At 39.6% G+C, this 26084-nt stretch overlaps 1 protein-coding gene across 3 annotated transcripts in view; it reads right to left on the bottom strand.

Annotated features, from left to right (window-relative positions):
* The window catches only part of PID1 (phosphotyrosine interaction domain containing 1), an 89878-nt gene that overhangs the window by 36449 nt on the left and 27345 nt on the right, over positions 1-26084 (bottom strand). For all 3 annotated transcript variants that reach the window (XM_042800554.1, XM_042800542.1, XM_009976930.3), the window contains exon 2: positions 17994-18140. In XM_042800554.1, coding sequence (XP_042656488.1) covers positions 17994-18128 — 135 coding nt within the window. In that variant the 5' untranslated portion in view covers positions 18129-18140. The remainder of the gene's footprint in view (positions 1-17993; positions 18141-26084) is intronic.

Raw genomic sequence — 26084 nt, 5'->3', positions numbered from 1 at the left:
ATACTCTACACTGCTGCCAGCACAGAATATCACAGAATGACACAGCCTGTTTTTTCTCATCCCAGAAGAGCAATCAATCTCTATTCAATCCAAAGAAAGTGACAGAGTAAAAAGGCAATAACTAATTTTCTTCATGACATTCTGCAAAGAGGAACAAAAGGGCCCCAAGATGGTATTATTTCTGTGGGCTTCAAAAGAAAAAAGGAAAATGATCCTCATAACGTTCATAATTTATTCTTTGTTTAAAAAAAAAAAAAAAATGGAAAACTATTCGTTTGAACCAATGTTCTGGAGAATTTGTTAAAGGAATTTTATAAATGTGAAAGTAACATGTCTAGCCAATGCTACTTGTCTAAGACATATCCATATTGCTCACAGTCTTGCAAAATTGCCTTGATCTGCTTTGAGGCAGGTACTCATTTTAGTTGTCTTGAAGGATGCTAAAACATCATGTAGTAAGTTGGAATTGGTCTTGTGTATATACAACCTTTCCAGTATAAATCTTACTCACAGGAAATACCTGAAATCTGTTTAAATTTAGGCAAAGGTAAATATAACAGTGTCTGTCTTACAAAAAAAAAAGGTGGAGGGGTAGGGCAACTTCCATTTCTGTCAACCCTCCATGTTGAAGTGAACCAGGTAAATCAATTTTGAGTCACTGAAACTTTGGTAAAATGAAATAACTTCATTTCTCACCACAAGGAAACCATCAGGATTTAGTCATGGTACCAATACCAGAGTGTACATCTATATATCCAGAATAACCACTCTCCTAGTTCTTCTGTATGGCCTCTACAAAATAACTCAGAGATGGACAGTAGTATATGGTCAGGGTCTGTATCCTCAATGCAAAATCTGAAATCTAAACTGAAGCTGCCTGCCCTTACCAAGAAGTGGTCAGAACAGAAGATTTGTAGGGACACACTTTTAATTACGTGAAAACTGAAACCACCCTCATACCCATCTCCTGCCTGAATCCATTCATTTGGTGTGCAAGGTAAGTGGGCACAGGGACAAGTCATGGATTTAGGCATTATTCACTCTTTATAAGGCAATTGGAACAGTGACCAATACTATCTTAACCTTCTTTTGCACTTAGAAGGAAGAGAATGAAACATTGTATTAAGTTAATATATATTATCTGTGAGGAATGCATGGCTTTTTTGGGGGGAGTCATTTTCTAAAGATCCCTGAATTTTACAACTGGGAATAGCAGCCTGAGCCAAAGCTTTTTTTTTAGATGCCGAATAAGCATCTTAAATATCTTAGATACATGTTGATTATGACAAACTGTTCCAGATATGAAAAGACCATAGCTTGTTTTGTGCTATACATCAATGACCACAATAATTTATATGATCTGGACACTCAATAAAAGAAATACAAAAAAGATTTCACTTGGTAGAATATGAACATGTCTCCTATATTACACAGTATGTATGTAGGTTTTGGGGTTTTTTAACACTCCTCTCATCTTGGAGGAACTTAAAACAGCACTTTATATTGCAGTGGTGGGATATCAGATCAATTCTACAAGTTTAGTGCAGTTGCTGTGGAGTTATAGTGCTATAAAATGAATAGAGAATTTGCTTATGAATATACAGTGCCCTATTAAAAACTTCTTTTCATATCTATATAATCAGGCAGCACTTTCACCATCACCTGACACATGTACTCTAATACATTTCATGTTATTCAGCTCATCAGCTTTGGGAGAATTAATTGGAAAGATAGCCCTGAGATATGAACAAACACACTAGCTTAACCAAACCTGAGGGTTAAACCATGGGGCATCTCCAGCTCATTCACAATTATGATCATCATTTATACCATCAGTCATACCTCCTGTCAGCTGGAAATAAACACTGCTCATATCTTGAGGCTACTGGCAGGAATGACTACAGGATAAATCATCTATATACTGTCCAATTGCAAAAGGAGCATGAGATACCAGAGAAACTAGACAGTTTTTTCTATAAATTCCCTGCTCCCTTTATAACAATCTTCCAGGGTCAGGGGAAAAAAAAAAAATGTAAATGTCCTTTTTATCACCCTAGAATCTTACAGAGAAAGGCCCTGTACTTTAGGGATGACATTTCTGACACCTCTCTCTCAACTACAGCCTGCAGTCTCTCACACTTCCTCCACACTCCATGTGTGACAGGGACAGACAACCCAAGCACCATAAAGTTGTAAAGCAAGGTACTGAGCTCTCATCCAAGGGTCAGATCATGACAATGAGGAACTACTGAGTTAGCCACATATTTGCATGTTTTAATTGTACTTTCTTGGCCTTTAAAGACAACTATGGAAAACAGACAGCAAACTCTTTTAACCGGGTGCAAACTTCAGAGAAATAGTGAAGGACATTTGCTCATTTCACACACAGGGTCGATTCTGGCATGCCTGCATTTTTGCATAGTCATGCTCTTAGAAGAAGAAAGCATTTATTAAAAAAAAAATAAATAAATAATCCGGTCTCTTTTTTCTTGAGGGGAAGGCAAGACTTCCTTTCACATACTGGGAAATGTCATTCTTTGTCTATGCAATTATCCAAGTACATGAACAACGTACTTGAAGTTGAAAAGAAGTCATTTAATGTACATATTACTTAATCCATTATAATTGTCCTTTGTGTAATAAACAAATCTTATTTCTATTCCATACAGTGTTTAAAGACATTGCTTCAAGAAGGATGTTCTAAAACATACCATATGGTTATGCCACAATTTTTATGTTGTATTTTGGTTTCCTTTCTGAGTAAAGGTAGTACTGCCTTGCAAATACAGATAGGATGGGATGGAACTGATTTACTGTGCAGCTACAGATTAGTCACTTAAACCTCCGCAATTTCCAGTCTGCCCATGTGTATAATGGTGCAGCTCTGCACAGGATTATTATGAGGATTAACTAAGTGACACTAAAAGGCCTGCTCAGTAATAATTATTTCTATAAAAGTGCATATGCATGAAGTGCTAAATGATGCCAGCTGGCCTTTCATCCTGGGCAGCAAAAACAGCTTCTTGCCACACACATTTCCTTTAGTGGTCACCATCATACTCTTTATTTCTAAATTCCTGGGGTTTGCCTTAAAACCTAAAAGCCATTTGATTTTCAGGAATACTACAATTAGGAGATTGATGTAGCAATGTATTTCAGTGATTATCTTGATTACACTTCTTGCCTGTGCAAGGTTAAGCATTTAACACCCTTCAAACTGAGAAATAAACCCTATTTGCAGTGTACAGCTCTAGATTCAGCAATTTGTGTCTTAGAGGGTCCACAGTGTCCTGTTCATTTCCTGTACAAACCTGACAATCAAGTTACAATAGCCCTTGAAATGAAGCAGAAAGCTGTTGTTCCTGAACTGGCCTTACATGACACGACACCATCAAATTAAGATATATAAGTAATTATTTATCTTTTGATTTTCCCTCTGTGCTGCAAATGACCATGTCTTCTGGAGCCCCTCCCTAAACTGCAGAAACTTGGATGTGCTCCACCTGCTTATGTTTGCTGATAGACGCCAGAGGAATTTTCACTTCATCTGTTTCACAGATGCTCAGACTCTTTTCTCAAGACACGTCATACAAAAATGTCTCCAAAATAATTAGCAGGATTTCAGTCGGCATGACTGTGATGGCTGCACATAAGGTAAAGCTCAGACAGCTCTTAAGAAATTGCAGCTCTGGAATGAGTGTCTGGGACCTTCACAGCACTCATTTAAATCTTCCTGCATGACATATTTATAGTTTTCCATGTAGTCAAAAGGGCAAAGGGGTTGGTATGTAGAAAGCTGCTACAATGTGAGAAACATCATGCACTTCTATAACCTCTTGCACTCATACTGACATGAAGGTAATTGCTAATGGAGAGCAAACATGTAACCTAACTCAAAGAGGGGGGGAAAAATTACAGAATGATCTCTGGAATCATAATCTGTGTCTCACTCCACATTAAAATTCACCACTTTACTGAGCAGCTAATTGGAATAAAAATAATCTTATGAAATGTGTTACAAAGTAGTATTTTAATATTTAATTGAAAGATGCACCTCCCTTGGCTATTTGCCCTGCAGTGCAAATGTCAAGTGGGGCTCCTGACCACCACAAGCTTGGCCCTGGCTCACTGCTCACCGGTGCCCAGCAAGGCACCTGTCAGCCAGTCACACAGCAGAAGATGATGACTTGACTGCAAAATAAGTGCACGCTAACATATTTAAAGAGACAGCATGAGTGCCTCATGATTGTTCACAAGGCTTATACTACAAAGCCCAGAGGCTAAATTACCCAAACTTCTCTCCCCTGGTTTCACAATACACTTTCAAAAAAGCCCTCTAGTGACACAGTGGAGGAGATCGAGGCTCTGGCCTTACCTCAACCCAAAGACACCCCAGAGGGCTTTCTTTCGTCTCTTTTCTGGTGGGGGGGGAGAGGGATAGGAAGGGTTTACTGCTGTTGACTTAAGTTATCCAGATGACAGAGGCTGTAGAAAAGCTGCAGGTGCTGGCACCACAGCCCTTAGGCACAGGCAGCTGCCCATTTGGCAGCTGTTGAGACATGTTGGAGCACACATGGGAGCCTCAGGACTTGTCTCATACCTGTCCTGACCCCTTGCTGTAGGGCATTGCCAGGGCCTTGGGGAAACCTGGCTCAGAGCACAGAGGCCAGCACAGGTCTTCAAGGCCCAGGACAAGGCCAGACATGTCCTCATCCTCCTCCGTACCCATATGGCAAGATGGACCACCTGACCCTAAAACATAGGGCCACCTGAAGGTGGAGAACACACAAACCACCCACCCTCCATTTGACATGGCCAGCAGCCACCAAGGAAACACACAGCCCCAAGGCAGACCCCAGCGAAGGGCCCCAGGTACATGGAGGCAACAGGCCATGTTGGGCCTGGGGCAGCCCCATCCCTGACAGGTAGGCTGAGCATCCCAAGGATGCACACAAAATCCCCAATCTGGGGTCTGTTCAATTCCCATTTATTTATTTACCTAGTTAAACCCAGGCTCACTTTTCTGTGACAATACCACACACAGAACCTGAAAAGTTGACACAACTACAGCTTCTGAGCAGGACCAGGTCACAGAAATTCCACCATATGTTTTCCTTCCCAGCTTTTATTTAGTCCCACCATCCAAAGAACAAGGTTTAAAAAAAAAAAAAAAAAAAAAAAAAAAAAAAAGACCACATTTGCACCTTACGTAGATATGCACGAGAGCATACAGTCATGCAACACATCAGTGTCAGCAGCAGCATGAAGTTGTGCCCAGGGCAGTTGGGGCTGGGAGGGAGGTCAGGCAAGAGAGTTCCTCAGGGTCAGTAATAACCCAAAGAATCTCCGCTGAGAGGTCATGCAGCACCACCCAGCCAAGTAACAGAATAGCTGCTGGGGTGCGACTCAGGCCCATCGCCCCTCCTAGTGACATGGCCAGGAGCGATGCCACACCTCGCTGCACGGCAGATGCTGCGGGATGGGACCGATGGGTCTTCAGGGGTGGCTGGTGCCCACACGCCCATATCCTGCCTCAGAGGAGCGGCATGGAGCTGACAATAGATATGTGCCTCCCACTCCAGCCAACACTCGCCTGCCCACCCTACATTAAACCCCCTTTGGAACACAGCTACAGCAGTAACTGTACGCTAGGCCCTTGCTTTGGGACAAGTTTCACCCTGGAGATGCACGCTATCTGCATAAAAGTGATAACATTAAACAAAAAACTATATACACAGATAAGGAATGTCTTGCAGAACAAAAACCTCAGAGCAGTTCATCAGTAAGTTGCTGGTAATGAAAGTCATTCAGTTTATCCTCAGTACTTCCAAGGAAGTGCTGTAAACTATTCCAAACATATATACAATATATTTATCAGATGTATATCATACTTCCTACTTGGGAATGCAGTCACACCAATTCGTCTGGCCTTGTATGAAGACCTTCAAATGCAACCCAAGGCAAAGCTCTGGGGTGAAAACACACCTTTCTTTAAATCACCATCAAGCTGTTTCATAAAAATAATTTCAAGTATTACTTAATATTTGTAACTGTTCAGCCTAATAACAAATGACAAATAGCACTGGTTCACATATGCTGTACTCAATTACTTTGATTTCATTAACAGACTGCTTTCCATCATTAGGAATCCAAGCCACATGTCAAACTAAAAGGTCAAATTCTTGAGCAATATAACTTATCATGGCAGTCGAGTCAAAGGGAAGTATGCCAATTTATACCATAGCAAAGCCAACCCAAAAACTGCATCCCATTAACATTGATTCCTATAGGGATTCTGCCCACTGTGGTTACAAATAGCTGACAAAGCTGAAGTGTATTATTGTGTTATTTGTAAGAATAAGTCAGACATCAGCACAGGGGAATTACTCCCAGCCTATAGATAATTCAGTCAAAAAAGCAGCTTCCATAAAGAACTAGAACCAGTTTGTTTTCTGCCCATCCTGTCCCAGAGGATACTCAGAATCAACTTCAATGACATTCTCAAAATAATCACGACACACATATTATCTTACCTTATTTCATTTTGTCTTTTCCTTATCACCTGTCCTAATTTAGTACTCAACTATACCAGTCTTTACACAGATCCTCTGATCTTGGAGATATGAATTTAAATCTGTTTCTGACTTGAAGCTTTCTTTTTCCCCTCCTGTTTTCTCTCTGCTACTGAAAAATAAATAAGGGGACAGGGAAAACCACAACACACTGAAATAAAACAAGTCCCTGAGGATAAAAAAAAATACCACCAAATAACTATTCATTGACAAATCTTTCCCAGCAAACTGTTCAATGAATCTTCAGTGAATTTTATAAAGTGCAGTTATAAAGACACTTTCAACTTGCTCTTCTTCCAAAATTTGCTCATTTAAATTAAACTAGTTTCCTTCTGTTTGAAATGTTTGTGTATGGGCACCTATTAACCATAAGGTGCACGTCCCAAGTTTGTTATTATCAAGTTCAGGTTACTGCCATGTCATTTAAAGCTTGAGAGCACTTTAATCAGAAGATCATGTCATGGCCTTACGGGTGGAAAAATTCTGAAGACCATAATGAATTAAGACCATCTTTCAGTTGATTAACTCATTCATTTTTTTCCCTAGTGTGCTGTGCTATGCTCTAGCAATCAGCTCCCAGAAAGAGATAGATCATACTCTCAGTGGGAATAAAACAATATTCTGTTTGATCAAAGTCAACAGGACACTACCAATTCAACGTTAGTTTTTTATTCACTGATAAAACTTGATAAACTTAATTCCAGATTTACACTGCTGTGAAACTCAGTATCTTATTTCTGTGACAATATGTATCATTTAATAGGATCTTCCTGTGAAATTATTAAAAGGTGAATACCAGAGATTCCTTGGTTAGTAGTACAAGGAAAGTTCTTAAACTAGGAGTACTTGCTGATTTTCCAAATCAGACTGTAAACTTTACAAAAGGAGACAGCTCAATTTTAAAGAAGGGGGGAAAAAAAAAAAAAAAGTATAAAAAGAAATATACCTCTGTTGCGCTTGTTATTCCTACACAACCTAGAATCTCAGAAAATAAAGTTTACTGAATTACCACAAGCCTTAAATCAAATATTCACAATAGATTACAAGACATAGTTGATCAGCAATAGATAACATACATCAAGCCTTAAAATTCCCCAAAAGTATTGCCTAAAGATGGCTATTGTTATGAACTTTTAATTAACTCTGAAAAAGAAAAAATCTTTTAATGAAACAAAAAAAAAATGTTATTAGTCTCAGACACTGACATCCAATCCCAGGAATGGAAAAAATTCTTTCCTATTCCAACTTCAGGTATTTATATATCACACTGGCATTGCAAACTATATTGCAATAGTGTGAGAACAGGATTACTCCAACAGAAACAGAGGTGGCCCACACAGGACATTGTTTTCTCTGATGACATAATATTTTTTTGATTGCAGCATTAATCTACATCCCAACAGCCTGTGCATCTATGAACATGGCCAAGGGTATCTCATCTACAGAAGAATGGATCTGTAATCCAATTTCAGCCTCCTTTTTTGCCTATGTCATTTGCTTCAGTGGGAAGCTTTCAGCACACAGGATCAGCCCCAAAATAAGAACTGATGGTTTTGGGCACAGTACAGCTGTAAGCAGAGATTAAGGATTCCTGAGAAGACTCATGTTGGCTCAAACTAGTGTGAACAGTGGGTACCCAGTGCCAAATGAAAATTTGGCAGTATTCTAATGGAAATCAAAGAAACAATATCCATGGCTTCAGGGGAAGAGCCACACAGAATACCTTCACAGAATAAGCACACATGTCTTTGTGTCGAAAAAGCACGCCTGAAGAGATCTGCCAACACCTCCCCCAGCACGTTTCATGCTGCTGAGTGGGGAGGTGCCCACTGAAATAATATGGGGGAACAACAGCCGCAGAACTATAAGTTCTTTGATTTTGCTAAAGAATAACTTTGTGTGTTATGAAGGAAGGGTGCCTCCTCCTGAGAGCCAGCTCACAGCAGGGCCCATATGCCCTCAGGGCCCCGGAGAAGCACCAGAGTCCCTGTGCTCTCCAACGGCATAAGTCAGAGCTCCAGCCTTACGCTGACACAGACACAGAAAGATGGAAATGTTTCTCAAGGACATGCTAGAACAAAACAATCGACAGTGACTGTAGCATCTGCTCAGCATAACCACCATAATAAATTTCAATCTCATTTTAATTTTTATATGTCAAAAGCTATTAGGTCTTAGATATTTGAACCTTAATTATGATGGAAGCAATTAGCTCCTATGACCAGAAGGCTTTGCCTGAGCAATTGGGATGAGCACAATGTTTTCTACAGTGTAAAAAATAAATATCCTAACAAATCTGTAACTATCTAGGACCTTGAAGTTGCCACTGTGCTTCATACTGGTATCTTGGCTTTGTACCACACTGCAAAAGATAGAACTTATTGGCATACACTATATGGCATTATATACTTGTGTAATTGAAGATTACCTCCTAAGGAATTCTGGAAATTTAGAATTTCAACATTTAAATTGGCCTGCTGTAGAGAGATTAAGTTGCTTTCAAATATTTAAATATTCTTTCAGAGAAAACTATTTTGGTATGCTATCTCCTACAAAGACAGCTATAATTAGACAACAGCTCCGAATACCCTGAAAAGTGGGATTTCTTGAACTGACAAAAAACCCTCACATTTGGGTTTCAAGATACAAAAGTATTCCATAGAGTTTTATTCAAAGGAATTTCAATAATATATATTGCTTTTCAGTACCTTTTTTCAATATGTTACAAATTAACAGAAGTAAGCATTTTAATTCTCAGCATCTTTTTTAGATTTCCCCTAGCATATTTTATCCGCAGTACAGTGTACCCAAGCAGCCTTCCCCTGAGCTTTGCTGAGCTGATCTGACCTCCGCAAACAGGGCTGCTAGTCGAGAATGGCAGCTGAACAGTGTGGGACAACAGAGCTGTTCTAGAAGGTGTTTTGACATCTTTCTGGGTGAGAAATACTACAGAAGTACAAACAATACATAGTAAAGACCTACTGCGTATTCATCAGCACACAGGGCCTGACCTCCTTGGTACCTCACAAGTTTCCCAATTGCTTTTAGAAGCAAAGGTAAAATTCAGGAATGGCTGGTGCTTATGCTCAACCAAGTCACAGGGATCATTTTTAATTCCTATACATTTGCATTTTACACAGTGCTTTTTGAATGTCAGTCACTATCTCTTTCATAACTAATTGAAATATAAACTGTTTAGTGTCTTGTTTTACATTAAGAGGTTTGATTTAGATTACTTCTGCTGATAAATACCATTTGCTATCAAAATTAAGGGCTGATGACTTCCAATTCAAGCTTTTATTGAATCAAAGGCAACTTATAACATCAAAGCTCTGAAGCCAAAGGAAGTGCTTGATTCCAGCCAACGGAATTTCTGTTTATGTTAAAAACTCACTTTCCCAGGCTCCATATCATCACCCATTTTCTTCACTGGGACTCACTGCATCCACTACAAGGATAAAACTACAGCAATAAGAAGAAATGTAAGGTACACAATGGTAGTGCAAGAAATACAAGGCATGCACCAAGATGAGGAGTAAAGCATAATGTGCTAATGGATACTCTGAGGTTTTATTTCCTTGCATTTTTCAAGGGTTTTTTGTTGTGTAGGGGATATTTTCTGCAGCCTATTGCCAAGTAAAATGGGCTTGAACACACATATATCTGAGCAAAGTCTGGCTTACCTGTTACAACATTTCTGCTCCTATTTTTTCATGCAAGACAAAGCAGTGCTGGGAACAGGTCACTCCACACACAAAGCCAGGGACCCTGGACCTCACTCCCAGGAACAGCTGAGGAAACCCTCAGCACACTAAATGTCAGGACTTAGAGGGGTACCTCTCTTTCCAGGAGACCGGTCTGGGCATCGTCTGCATGGTCCACAATAATTGGGAGCCTTCCTACACAGACCAAGGAGTAGGGGACACAATCCTCTAGTCCTCCTGGGAGTGCACACAAGCTCTCAACTTGCAGCAGAAAATACGTAATGCTTAAGGATGACAACAGAAGGCCTTTAATGAAGCAAGAAGAAAATAAGCTCTGTGCTTCACACTCACATTAACTATGGTGGAAAACAGTAGGTTGGGGAGTCATGGTACAGTTTAGCTTGTCTCACTTGTTTAATTTGTTTCTTTATTGAAGTTAATGGCCATCTTGATATTACAGGCTTACGAAATTATATTGAAGAGTAGGCAGCTAGATGGACTTGTATTTACATCTATTCTTTACAATATCCTGTAATATTACAGTGCAGGATAAGCCTGCACTCAGAACAGTCATTCCTGACCATGCTATGGTTGCAAAGAGAACATTTTTATTAATCTTTGTAATGATAAAGTGAGGTGGTCTTAAGAATATGTGGAGCTTCCAACCAGCTATGGTTTCAGTAGCCAAAACAGCAATAAATGTTCAAGAGGAGTAGGGTTTTTAAATTATCTATGGAAATTTAAATAAAACACTAGATTGTTAACTACCCATTTATGTCATCTGGATTTCCCCATCTTGGAAAGTCTTAATGCACATTTTCAGCCTTTTTGAGCCAACAAGACTATACAAACAGGAAAGAACACTTTGGTATTTGGCTACTAGAAGTGAGAGACAGTGTTCTCTTTGCATTAATTTTGACAGATTCAGTATCAAGACATACAAGAACAACCCATGCACGGTAACAATGCAGCAGAGGGGAACCATTTGCCTACTCTTCAGCTAGTCAGAGCAAAAATTTTGGGTTTGGGGAACAATGATGGGGAAGAGGCATGAGGCTGGGGTTGCCACCACCCAAACCACACTGTGTGGGCTGCTGGGCTGAATGAAGCTTGAAGAATGGTTCATCAATTTGGGCATTTTTAGAATGTTGAGGGGCCATGAGGCCGAGAAGGTGGGGAGCACACTGTCTCCTGAAAACTAAAGCATTAATGTATTTGGCCACTGCCATGGCTGAGCTGATTAGGACAGGACACAAGTGGCAGAGGTTGCATAGGACAGAAATGCTGGGCAAAACAGCCTGGAAAAACATTATCTAGAGTTAAAAAAAGGAAGAAAAAAGGAAGAAAAAAGGAAGAAAAAAGGAAGAAAAAAGGAAGAAAAAAGGAAGAAAAAAGGAAGAAAAAGGGAAGAAAAAGGGAAGAAAAAAGGAAGAAAAAAGGAAGAAAAAGGGAAGAAAAAGGGAAGAAAAAGGGAAGAAAAAAGGAAGAAAAAAGGAAGAAAAAAAGGAAGAAAAAAGGAAGAAAAAAGGAAGAAAAAAGGAAGAAAAAAGGAAGAAAAAAGGAAGAAAAAAGGAAGAAAAAAGGAAGAAAAAAGGAAGAAAAAAGGAAGAAAAAAGGAAGAAAAAAGGAAGAAAAAAGGAAGAAAAAAGGAAGAAAAAAGGAAGAAAAAAGGAAGAAAAAAGGAAGAAAAAAGGAAGAAAAAAGGAAGAAAAAAGGAAGAAAAAAGGAAGAAAAAAGGAAGAAAAAAAGGAAGAAAAAAAGGAAGAAAAAGGGAAGAAAAAGGGAAAAAAGAAAAAATAAAAAGAAGAAAGAAGAAAAAAGAAAAAGAAGATAAAAAGAAGAAAAAAAAATAAGAAAAAAAAAAGAAGAAAAAAGAGAAGAAAAAAGAGAGAAGAAAAAAAGAGAAGAAAAAAATGAGAAGAAAAAAATGAGAAGAAAAAAATGAGAAGAAAAAAATGAGAAGAAAAAAATGAGAAGAAGAAAAAAAGCAACCAAAGAACAACAATCTAAGTTTTAAAAGTGCAATGATCAATAAATGCAGCAACATAGCATTAATAAATTTGCTGTAGAAGCATCTAGGGTAGAGTAGAAATGGGGTATTTTGCAAGCATGAAGCAAGTAGTAAGAGACAGTCCTGCTGCAAGGCCTTTGCAATCAAAATTAACAAGGCAGAAAACCCAGAAATAGGCAGTAATATCTGAGCAGAAATTATTGCTAAATGACTCTCTTACAAGGAATTAGAATCAGGCCTATGAGGGTAATTTTAAGACAGTTTTATTTATTTAATAAATATCCCAATGAGAAACATTTTATTTCTATGGATCATAAGCAGATGATGATCAATATTGTTCGCTATTCATCCTATAAACTTATTATGAGCTTTTCCCTTGAAGACTAACTTCCAGTCTCTGCTACTCTGGTGTAAATCCTGTTGCTCAAAGCATGTTGAGACAGTTTCATGTGCACAGAGATTTATTAGTAGAACCCACAGCTGATGGCACACATTGTCTCTAATGGTTAAAGTTATTTTTGAAAAAATAAGAAAAATGGGAAAAAGACAGAAACACAAAAGGGAATATGAAAATTTAGCAGCAGCCAGCAAGGCCAAGAGAAGAGCATCAACAAGGGCACCAGGCTGCCCCCAGGGATTTGAGCAGACCTGCACATGGAGCACAGGCTGCAGGAATGCAGAGGCAGGCCCTTGGCACCGCACAGGTTAAGGCTTCTCAGGCACCACCCAGCTCTCCCAGGAGACACCTCAAATCCAGTTAATAGGTTGACACACATGGAACAACATCAGGTGTGTCCTGAAGTTGCCACAGTCAAGCTGGGTGCCTCACTGCTGACACTGGGAATGATCAACACAAAGTACCTTCCCTGCTGACCAGGAAAGCCCAATTGTGGCCATGGCCCCTTCCTGCTATACAGGCCTCGAATAAATCCCACCATAATCACCACCCTGCAGCAATCTTAGTACAGGAACCACTTTCGTTTTGCCTTATGAGTGAAGTCATTAAGCTATTCTGAAAGACCAAGCTCCATTTATTTACACTACTTCTTGGCTATTTTTAAAATCTCAATCTGTGCAAGACTAGATTTTAAAACACCAGTACCACTCTAATGCTATTTATACAAATCACTAAACAAGACTTTTGTCAATCTTCAACTAAGATACACCATCAAAGAAATCTCAACACCACACCTTCCACAAAGCCTGAATTGATAATCTCACCTGTAAAACAGGTAAGCAAGGAGTATCATGCCTGCAAACACCATATCATTAATATATTTTTTCCCATTTAATAAAAGCATACTCTTAAGAATGCAATTATTTGTACTGTTTACACTCCTCTCATGTCAGCCTTCCAGGCTGCTGAGGAAAGCTTGTCCACTGGTAGAAACTGAAGAAATCAGATCACCTAACCCTGGTGGAAACAGAGAGCTACCGATTATTCAGCACTGACCATTTTTAAGAGCCTTCCAATAGAGAGATTAAAATAAAGTTAAACGTACGACACCACTTCAAAAATCGCAGGCAGCATTTTTAACCTCTGTCCTTTTACATTACTGCAGCAGTGCCTGGAAAAAATACAGCAGAAGAGAGAATGTCATTTAGGCAGTTCCCTTTGTGCCACCACTATAGCTCAAAGGGTCAGAAATCAAGAAATATTAGAATCAGTGTAAGCCAATTAGGACATTAAGGAAAAATAAAACACACTAAACTTAAAATCTGTTAAAAGGCACAGAGAAAGAATGCATTCCTGAATAGAGAGAAACTTATTCTCTGGAGATACTCCAGATCTTCAGTTTCTATCTGGTGGGACTTAGTGGTAAGGGAAGAGGAGGTTTTCAGATGAAACACAAGAGTGCACAACATTTGACATGAAAGACCTACAAACAGGACAGCCACAGTCTAATCAAAATCATTAGTATCTGAACAAGGATTTTTATATACACGTACCTAAATCACACTCATGCCTGTGTACAGAAACATGCTCTATTGAAATAAAAGCAAATTAGGAACCTACAATTGAAAATGTAGTCCAGCTAGGAAGAACAAAAGGCTTATTCTTACTCTTTTTTGTCATTCCCCAGCAATGAGTGGTTTAGCTTAAGCTGAGACTTGCCATTTACAGGTATACAGTAAACCAGCTGGGTTTTTTCATTCTTCAGAGCAGCTACAGACCTTAACACTCTGTGCTCCAGCATTCACAAATGCCACATCCATCGCACAGAAGAGGCAGGATGCACATGAGCACTCAACCACAGCTGCCAGAGAGATAACAACCCTCTGGGCACTGCATCCCCCTGTCCTGCCCAACAGTCTCAGCTGGAGGAGTTTAAGAAGCTGTGGTTCCTCTGGGCTCAGAGGTCTGCCTCTCACCTTACATATACCATGTCTCAAACGAAAACAAACAACCCCCCAGGAAAAACTCAGGGTCCAAGTGCTTTATTGTAATCTGCAACAGCCTGTTTTAGGCTGTCTGTTGAGTGGGGCTGCAACAGTCCAACCCCAGGATACAGGGCTGTCACTCCCCATTTGCAACAAGGACTAGTGGGAAAGGAGGGGAAGTGGAGCAAAAAGGTGCCCTTCAGGAACTACAGCCTCCAAGTCAACCCCTATCTCACTGATCAACCAGTACCACAAATTCCAAAACATGTGCGCCTAAATCTCTATGCTGCAAATTGATGCAAACACTATGTTTCTCCTGTTTGGTGAAATCATGCCCACAAATCTAGAAGGGTGGGAATGGCAACAGCACAGCCAGCCCAAGCAGGCAGGTATAGATGTGCAGTAAGAGAAAGAAGGAGTCTTAAGCCTTTTTCTGTAAGTAAAAAAATGTATTTTAGGAAACACAATGGCAACAAAGTTGCATCAGATCTGAAATCGTGCAGGAAAGAGCAGCTCTCTGAATCTGTTCAACTATTTAACTTTCCAAATTTTGTAGGGGTTCCCCCTAGATTACTTCAAGCAAGTCATTTCTCTGATATTCTTAAAACCATCCCATTCAATTACAGAATGAGATTGCATCTCAGCAGAAAATTTTAATTTCTTCAGGATTCAGCAGCTAACACCAAATGAAAATAGAAGCCTGTCTTGCGATGAAAGGACAAGGAAAAGAGCAATCACATAAGAAAACCAAGGCCCAGACCTCTGAACAGCAAAGCAATTGCATGTGTCAAATTCCCATAACAAGATGGTGCGAGCTGAGACTTATGTTAAAACCGTGCAATAAAATCAGATGTCTTCAGCCTCTGTCAGAAAAATGATGCTATCTCATTAATGGGATTACATAGAAAAATTGGATGGATTTCAGTCAAGTGGAATAAAACGATTAAGGATCAAAAGAGTGTGACTCATGAAGGAAAGTAAAGACTGGATGCTGTGCTCCTGCCTGAAAAGCCCACATCTGAGAACCAGAGAGGTTCAGTGGTACCAGCAAACATCACAGCATCTCCCCCCTTACACCTGGAATAACAGTGATAGATCAGACCCCACAGAGTGAAAACTTGTATTATAAAATACTGGCTTTGTTATGGGAACACTATTATCATATCACTCAGCAAGAAACTAATAATCAGAGGGGAAAGAGTAGAGGAAGGCTAATTATCTTTAAACAGCTTGAGGATACAAGCCCCATAAGAGAAGAATAAATTTTGTCAGGAAAAAAAAAAAAAAAAAAAAGAGAAAAAAGAGAGGGGAAAAAGAAAGAAATTGTGACTAGAGAGCCTGGGTAAAATCAGAGACCCTCAGTTGATGACTAGAGAGGATTTCTTAGCCATAGGAACAATATATATGTAGAATCATCTTCCCAAGTGGGGTACTGGAAATCACAACTGCTGAATCATCTGAAAAGGGGCTGGCCACCACCCCAAGACCACCACTGTAAGACTCGAGCACTGGCAGGAGGTAAACTAGTTTCAGGGGGAAGGGGAGAAGGAGAAACAGTTCAAGCAGGAAAAGGGGAGTGTTGTGGCAGCAGATGTTCCCTAGTCACCACTACCATGTTAGATTGCAGGAAAAATAAATTAATAAATAGTTGCGATCTCTAAGTATAGAATGAGATTCTCTTAACTGAGGGGTTCAACATCTCTCTACAATCCATATTTTCCAGTTGAAGGACCATAGGTTAAGTAAAACGGTTCATTTAAATTCTACACACATTCACATAGATAAACTGATTTCAGAAAGCATTATTATGTCTGAACTCTCACTAGGGGTGAAAGCCAGATACTTTGTGAACCATTTTTATGATAGTTAATATTCTCTAAAAATTTATTAGATGTCAACATAAAGGACAAAAGACATCACTGTGGAAGAACAGATGTTACAAGCTACTGTACGAAGCATATTAGGGTCACTTGCCCTGTATTCCTCTACGTCAGCACAGGGCAGCACTGATTCAACACCCGGCAGCAGTCTTGTTTCTTGGCTATTTTGACAGGCAAAAAGTCAAACAAAAATGACACTTCAAGAAGAAACTTTGCTGAGGAAGTGCCAGACCTGGAGGTGCCCAAGCAAAGCCCTTCACAGCATGCCCACAGCCCATGCCATCCACACAGTATTGCAAGAGAAGCAGGGGAACACACCAGGAAGCAATTTCTTCCAACCCCATCTCATTCACATCAGATCCTCTGACAAGGAAGAGTGTGTGCACACACATGTATGTATACAAACTGGCAGGGGAGGAGGTTAGGACACTTAATTACACTTTGGACCTTACACAGTACATGTAGCATCAGGCAACAGCTCTTCTAGAGCTGACACTTGACAGGAGGCTGAACCCCAGTTCTTGCCATTTTCACCAAGACCCTCGAGGGCAGGTGCATACTCCCTACAACTGACAACCAGGCTGGGTGAAGGGAACTTGGCTGCCAAGCCCTGAATGGCAGCACAAGCCAAACTCAGCTCAAGTACCAAGGTACCCAGCTCAGTCTGCAAGGCTACCCATGGCTCTGCAAGGCTAGACGAGCTCTGTGACCAAGGAAAATGGCTCCAACAGAAGATGCAAACAGAGCAGATTTGTTTGCTATTTTCATATGGTTTCTTAGCACAGAAGAACACACTTGAAGCTCTTAAGCCATTAAACTTTAAAGAATAAGAGCTTTTTCAGAAGCTGTGCTTTGATGTAACTGGGCAATTTCAAATTCATCTTGTTGCCTAACAAAATCAAGATCTAAGTCTCCTCCCAGTCTCTTTTTTCCCTTTTTTTCTCTCAAGATAAAAAAAAAAAAAAAAAAAGGCAAAAACCCCACCAAAAACAACAAACCAAAACCAACCAACTACAGCTGAACAAAACTAACCTGGAGTTTTAAGCTTCAATCCTATTTCAGTAAGTATATACCTCTGTTAGGACAGATTGCTAGGTGTAAATACACAGCATTTGGCCCTTCATCTCCCATCTCAGCACTAGTACTTACAGAAACAATGGCAGTGTTTACAATGAGCTATGTTCATTGCAGGCTGTTAGAAATCCTCCACAATTTGCATTGTACAACACAACCCAAATCTTTTTTTCCTGAAGCCCAAAATTTCTGGTCAGAAACACCCAATGACTTTTTTTCATTTAGAAACTTTACAGTAATAGTAGCAGTTAACGGGGTTTCCAGAATAACAACAATGACCATGTTGTTACTTTGGACTCCTTAGAGTCCTCACACATACACTGGACACCTCCACAGCAGTCTCGTTCCTTAAGTTTATACTCCCAAGTACCTTGCATCCAGTGTGAGTCCGGGTCTTCATGAGGGGAGTTGTGGTGCACAGCTCAATGGCTTCTGGTTCGTGGAAAATCACCGTTGGGAGCGGCTCTTTCCGAAGAGTTAGGACATTCAATTTAGTCTTTAACATCGTCTGAAAGTGCTAAACAAAGAAAGAAAAACAATTATCTCCACTTCTATTGCAGAAAAATTAGTTAGATGTGTCTGTATCACCTGCTCTTCAGTGTCTTGGAAGTTTCCACAGGGAGAGTTAACAAGTTTTACAACTTAAGACAGTAAACATTCATTATTGCTATTAACAATGTGGAGATTGCTTTTAATTTAAAAATATGTGCACACATAAAATGAAAGGATTCATTAGAATCCATGTATGTCCCAAAAAGGGTCTAAATTCAACCTCTCATCATCCCCAGGCATTTTATAAAACTGTTTATAGACCCAATTACTCTACTAATAACCATATGAAGGGAAGAACAGGGGATCAAAGATCATTCAAAGAACTGTGGATTCATCCATTCTTGTTTTCTTTCTTCTGTACTTAAATCTCATCCCATTGACCTGTATAGATGTTACTGTTCCTGCAGAGCCAAATGCCTCATCAGTTTGCCTTTATAGCATGTGAATTTTAAATTCTCTTCCTTTGTTAGCAATATGCTCCTAGTCTCCAATGTAAATGCCACTCCTGGTATTAACAAATAGATGTCATTCAAAACTTGTCAATTGCTATAACAGACAAGAAGTAACTCCCCAGGCTTGGGTGAAAAACTATCCAAGTGCATAGTAATGTCATTGAATGAAAGTTTCTCAGCAGTTGCTTAGAGTGAAGAAAGCCAATCCTTGAAAGATTTCCAAATCAATTTTTTGGATTCAGGGAGTCAGAGAAATTTTTCAGTGTTTAGATGTTTTTTTGAACTGGCCTTCATTTGCAAAACAGAACATTTTTCGCTTGCTACTATGTATCTAAGGGGGAAAACACGCAGACAAATCAATGTAGTATTCTCAGCAACTAACATACTGCAGCACTGTCTAAAGAAATACATGTTTATTAAAGCTTCATAACTCGACCTTATAAATCAGCAGTTATTAGATGTATGTGCAACAACTTCATATTATTTTCATCAAAACCAAACCACTTGTTTTGACTTTTGATGGGAGATTCTTAACTTCTTTTGCAGTCACCCCTTTCCTCAACCTCCCCTTCACCTCTGCAAGGCAAACATTACAGGATCTGGCTGGCACAAAGAGATGCTAAGTGATTTTCCAGGCCTGTACAAGAAGTCTCTATCAGAGATGGAAAATCAGCTCAGGTCCTTGTTTTTCAGTCCTGTGCTTTAGGTGAGGAGAGTGCCTATTAAACATTTTCTTTATACACAGGGAATGAATCAACTATTTAGATACTATGCTGTTTTCATATGGATTTTTGTGTATTCAAGCATTCCATTGAAAATGCATGAGAATTTCTTGGAAATAAACTTCCTACTTAATTCATAAATACTTTATCATTAGCTAACTTAAAGCCTGATAATATACTTCTAAACCAGTTTAATCCTTAGCTTATCAGCATTTAGGTCGAATAATTGTTATGATACTGGATCTACAGCATCTTAAACACTCTCATAAGCACATTTAAGGCACAAACACTAACAGTCTGTGAAGATAATACTTGTTTTCCTACCTCACGCATGAAGTTACAGCCTGTTACAGCAATACTTTAGGGCCTCTGTGCTGTTTGTGCAAGCATTCAAGTTTCCATCTCAGTGAAGAAACCTACTCATATTATTTTTCATCTGGCTCATATTACACATTATCCCATTCACTCTCCCAAACACAGCATCAGCAAAAGAGTACTCCATTTAAGATGATTATACATTAAAGAATATTCTTTAACACGTGTTTCTGAAGATAAGAGAGCTTTTTGCCAGCCAGGATTACTAAACTTCCCGAGAAAACCGATTTCATTTTACCTTTCCATTTCAATTAAAAGCCTTTTATTTGGAGTTTCCTAGGCTTCTCTGGTGAAGTCGTTAGCAAAGGCTAAGTAACAGATAACCAGCCATGACAAGCATGAAGCAAGCTCAAAGTTTGACATCCTGAATTTGAAGGAGCATCACTGGTTACCAGCTGCAGTGTTGGGCTTGCTGGTCCATTAACTAACTGCTGTCTGCTACAGCTGTAGTTCTATTAGCATGACTTGCTTTTATATATAGGCTCTAAGTCTGTTAACTTGCTGAAGATGTGGTATTTCTGGAGGAAAAAAATATGCAGAAGGGTGAGGGTGCTGGAGACCTGCCGTGTGCAGGTCACGGCAATTCCCCACCTGTGACTGGACCCTTTTCAAGCATGGGGAAATGCTGCCTCCAAGGTCGTCTACTGCCTTGTGTGTGCAGCAGATAGGAGAGTCAGGCAGAGGTAGAAAGCTTACTTAAATGTATTTTTAACCCGAAGTTTTACTATTTTGCTGCTGGGCCAATTTTGGATCAAACCAGAGATAATGGTTGCAAAATATCAGGTTGAAGAAGATCCTATCCTGGCATTCATCTTCTCCCTCCCTGTGTGCTGAAAGAGCTCTGTTTCCATAGATGATCTGTCTACAGAGGTTCTCAAATAAAGAACAGTGCTTCCATTAGATACACAGCAGATTAAAAAAAAAAAAAAAAATGCATTTAGCTCCTCTGAGTACTGAGCTTGGACCTCCAAAATGGTTCTTATCCTCTGATAGCCTCTCAACTTCAGTGGAACTACTGACAGAGAGCACAATTTGACCAAAATGATTAAAACTATGACGACGATCTACTTTTTTTTTTTCATGTTTTAACAACCACATATATAGTCTTAAACAAGGAAAAGACTACTCTCTGCCTTACAAAGGCAATTCAATACTTGAGCAAGCAGCAAGTTGAAGCCAAAAACACTAGAGCACAATTGGCAGCAGACAGATAATTAGTTGCCAGAGAAGTACAGGACGGATTGGGGGTGGACACAGAAATAGCCTTTTGCTTCAGACTGCATGGCTAGTGCAGACAACACTGCACTCTGCACACAGGTCATATGATGGCTGCCATAAGAAAATCAAGTCTCTGCCAGGAGACATCACGCAGTGAGCCCCCAAATAAGCAAGTTATTTAAACACATGCCTAACTTTCACTATGTGAGCAGTCCCAGTAAAGCACACGTGGGTAGTCAATGGGATTATTCATGTGCTTTAAGCCAAGAACAGGATAAAGTGCTTTGCTGAACCTATTTCTTAGTTTCCACTCCAAACTGGCATCTCCTGCGGAAACTGTTGGCAAATGCTGACCTATAACAGTAGTCTATGTATTTTTTGAGAAGAAGCATTAGTTCTCCACTGCTCTGAACCCAGAATATTTCTTTAAAGTGCTTTAAATTCACAAAGTTCTTGAAAAGCATGACTTTGGCAGTTCAGTGAATAAAGGTTCAGGGAACATTATACCATTCACATTTCATGTGCTAGAACCACTAGGTTCATTTTGTAGCTTTTACACTGAAAATCATCAAAAGAAGATATTTTTAACCAGAATGACTATAACAATTGATCAGAACTGCACATCATTCTTCTTTTATCCATTTAGATGGTGCTACCAATACAGACTTTACGTTTGAAAGAAATGCAAGGATCAACATATCAGTAAGATGTTGGAAGCAAGTTTTAAAATTCCTTGAGCAAACAAAATACCTTCAGTGACAAAGAAAGGATGAGAGCTGCAATTAGCACTGTATTTTCCTATTTGCTGAACGTGAAATAATTCCAAGTAAAATTTAAGTAAAGTCCCTAATAACATTGGAAAATGAGCTTAATACAAAACCATAGTTTTGCTTACCCGAGGATTCAAGTTCCATCGTTTTCTTTTGCTTAGTTTACCAATCTTAATGGCATCCTTTCCCCTATAGAAGAAAACTGAGGGGTGTATAACTGGTAGCCCAAACCCAAACCAAGCCATGACCATCACTACAGAAGTATTATACATACTTGCCTCTTTGGTGACTTTCAAAGTCCCCCCTATTTCAATGAAAACCCTGTCATCACTAACCTTCTTAGCTACAGGTTAATTGAACATAAAAAATCAAGAACTTCTAGATTGTTTTCAACGTATATTTTGTTATCAGCTCGACAGTCATACATTAGCTCTGGATTAACTATTTCACAACATTCAATTTGCAAATTTTAGATGCTACGTATTTAGTCCAAGCATAATTTTTGTTGCTGTTAAAACTAAAAATAACAGCATTTGAGTTTTGGTTTAGTTTGTCAGCAAAAATACAGTCACTTTCACAACTCAGGCCAAATGTCTTGGAGAAAATAACTGTGAATCTATACAATTGAAAGTGCCTTGGAGGAGAAAAGTATGCACTGATAACTTGCAATAATAATGCTTAACACTTCTGCACAGCTCTTCATCTTCAGGCCTTAACTAAACAGTCACTGCTGTTCTCAATATTGAGTACTCAGCAGCCAAGCCTGGGCTAGCGGATCTTTTAATTTTCATGATAGAAATTAAACAAAGACAAATTCAATAAATCTAAGAAAGGATTATATATTGGTTGCAAATATAAAATTGTATGTCAGGAAAGAGGGGACTGTAACTCATTCTAATCTGTAATCCAGCAATAGAGAATGAGCAAAATGAACACAGTGTACAGGCTAATTGGGCTGCAGCACATAACAAAGTCTTCAGCACCTTAGCCCTCAGCTGCCATACCTCTTAACATCAGCATTACAACCAACACACAACTGCGTAAACTGGCATCACATTTCCAGATGACCTGTATTTGGCCAAATTTTGCCAAAGACACATACTGAGTGCAAACCCCAAAATGATAGGATGTTAACTTGTGAAAAAGAGTTATTCTAAAAGTTCAGAGCCTCTGAAAGTGGGGTTTGTCAGAATGAGAATCAATCCTCTGGGTCCTTCTACAGCACCTACAAAGGAATTCCCAGATGAAATCCACATTAGAGCACCAGCAAAAGATCAGTCTCTGGGATATTCAAAAATAACCTCTATAATTTACTACTTCAGTGTAAGCACTTCCTCCACCTTTGAAATTCATTTAGTTCTGGAATGAAAGCAAAACTGTTCAACAGCACCCCACAGCAAGACACAGCAGCCTAGGAGGGGAAAGACACAACCAAGTGCAATGAACTGCAAGAGAAAGTCCAAATGTCCCCTATTGCCAATTACCAGTGGAATTTGACTACCAGTGTATCCAATCCGCAGATTCAAGACTCCACTCCTGCTCATGGTCAGAGGAGATGACAACACAGTAGTTCTCCAGCAATATGGTTACACCATCAGTGACATGAGCACAGCTGTGATCTAAGGACCGCGCCATCCCAAGCCTCTAGCTTTTCAGCAAGAAAAGAAGAATTCTGATACATATGAAAACTGATCCATTTCAAGGCTTTGTTTTGTTTAAAGCAAATGCTAACCAGTACAGATAAATGTCACATCTGATCCATTTCTTGTTAAACAAATATTGCTAATACAGTTTAAATGCTTCCCCTCCCCCATATTAAACTTTACTGTGCTGTATTTATTTATCCTTTACTAGCAGTTCATATAAACATTGTACTGAATGCTACAATAAAACCCTCCACAGAGGGGATGGAAGCACTTATCAAAGTCAGAAATCATCCCATCAGCAACATGCTCTGTAACACAAAACTGACTGGCATGCACAAATCCAAGAATATGTCATGACCCTTTATACTCAAGCAGATCAATCTGGTTATTAAAAGCATATCTCATCTAGCATATCAAGAGCTATATTTTGCCAGACTATCAAACAAATCCACTCAATCTCTTTCAGGTAACAGATGCTATTCAGGTGAAAAAGCAAAAAATTATTTCTGAATTTACATCTCTCAATCACAAAGAAATGGCAACAGGCACAGTGGTAAGACAGACTTGCCTGTGAGCACCCTGTGACACATTCTGGAAATAGAGGAGCTTGGGTGGGTCATGGCACAACTTGGCGTGTCTCAGTGTGCGGAGGACATGGCATCCCCTAGGATCTTGGGGCAAAGCATCTGGGAAATGTCGTGACACAGAACAACAAAAAAAAAAAAAAAACAAAACAAAAAACAAAACACCACCACCATAAAACCCGCACCACAAAAAAAAACAATACACACACACACAGAAGACATAACTTTTGCCACCTTTGCACATGCCCAATGCCACCTTGCATGGTTGCACATTAGAAACTAAACCAGCGCCTGCCACCATCTCCCCCCTCGCGTCCCCCTACTCCTACCAAGCCCCCACCAGATAGCACAGAAGAGAGGCAGGGGCAGCAGAGAGAGCTTTGGCACAGAAGAGAGTAAACTGCATTTGCCAGGGTAAGCTCAAATCTGTATGACCAGACACTGAGCAGAAGATGGCATCAAAGCAAACAAGGCATGAAACGGGGGAAAGGAAAACGCCTGGACAGGCAGCACCCAGCATGCTGCAAGCAATGCTGCCTGCTGCCAGGCACAGAGACCCTCCTGGACGTCTCCTGCCATTACTGAATGTAGCAGGGGAGACAAAGATAAAGCTCTGAGGAAAGGATGAAGAGAAGTGATACACAGGACTGCAGACAGAAAAGCAGGACAAGGACACAGGGAACCTTTTTAGGATGGTAAACCCAGATGCAGTGTATCGTACAGAGGAAACTGAAATCAGTGGAATGTCAAAAAGCCTTTCAGCAAAGATGCTACTGGATCTTTGCATGCAAGCGCTGAGTTATTCCATCTCACTCTAATACCAGTTTCTTGGGGAATATTCTTATTTCTGCAGTGATAAGACATATCTCTTAAAAACACACATATATCAGGATTTCATAAATAAAACTTACACTCCCTATCGATGGCCCTGATCACACAGCTGCCTGTGTGATGATGCTCACATTAACTTGTTTTCTTACAAGTTTAAAGAATTTCTGTTTCCTCACAATTTAATTCATGTGAAACGTTTTGTTCTCAGACCCTGTGTACTTTGAGTTTGCTCTGGCTGGATGCCTCCGTTCTGTTGCCAAGCTTATGTGATTCCAATCAGCAGGATCGCTGCCCAAATAAAACACAATCCCAGATACAAACACCCTCCAAACTGCAGGGAACTTCAGAGCCAGATGAGAATTTCATGACTGATCCTCTAACATCTCTCTGCACTCAGCCAAACTAAACTCCCAGACCTAAGCAAATCTAAATATACAGGATATTCAGAGACTAAGATCCCAGTTTAGCCATAATTGCTCAAAACCTGAAGTCTCACTATAGAGATCCACATTCAGAGTAGGAAGGCTTCATAATCATGAAAATGAAATAAGACCTCCCTAAAACAGCAGTGGAGGAAGAAGTCACAGTACTACAATAAAAAGTTTTTTGATCAGTCTCTGTATTACAGTACCTAAATTCCCAGTCCATTATTTCAGTGGAAATTAGGCCTGTAGACGGAAGATGAACATCTAAATATGTCTGCTTGGATGTGAGTTTTTACAGTTTATTATTTACTGATGACTGTTAAACATGTTTTGATATTAGTGGTAGTTTCCAATGCATTGTGTTCATGGCGTACATTTTATACCAGAACAACATTTTCTTAGAATCAATAGAAATAAAAGCATAATGGCTTTCACCAATTAATCAAGTGAGCTGCTCTCATAAATAAATGCTTCCCAGACTTTTGGCCCCAGAAGTCACTGTTAACTCTCAAATTTTAATAACTTTGTCACAACTGAACTAGCACTCATGCCACTCAAACCCAGTTAACAGGTAGCTGTGCTGTGTATTTTATTAAATGCAATCATTGCAAATAACATTTACACTTGCAGTAACAACTCTGCCTTTTTCTTCCATCCCATCCCTGATAATGTTGGTCTTCAAATTATGTTCAGAAGTCCAGCAAACAAAACCAGCCTGAGAAGCACAGCTCCATTACATAGCACTGAAGGAAAATAAAGTCATCCCTGTTACCTGCTGTTCAACTTCTCATCACCAGAGCAGCAGTAGCTCCCCAAAAGCACCATGTATGTGTGCAAGCCTGGAATTTTAAATTAGATTACAATTTCAAAAGTACCTGTATGCCAG

The sequence above is a fragment of the Tyto alba genome, unplaced genomic scaffold (genome assembly GCF_018691265.1).
Source record: "Tyto alba isolate M040663 unplaced genomic scaffold, T.alba_DEE_v4.0 Super-Scaffold_10, whole genome shotgun sequence".
Taxonomy (NCBI): domain Eukaryota; kingdom Metazoa; phylum Chordata; class Aves; order Strigiformes; family Tytonidae; genus Tyto; species Tyto alba.
This window is presented reverse-complemented; position numbering and strand designations above follow the sequence as displayed.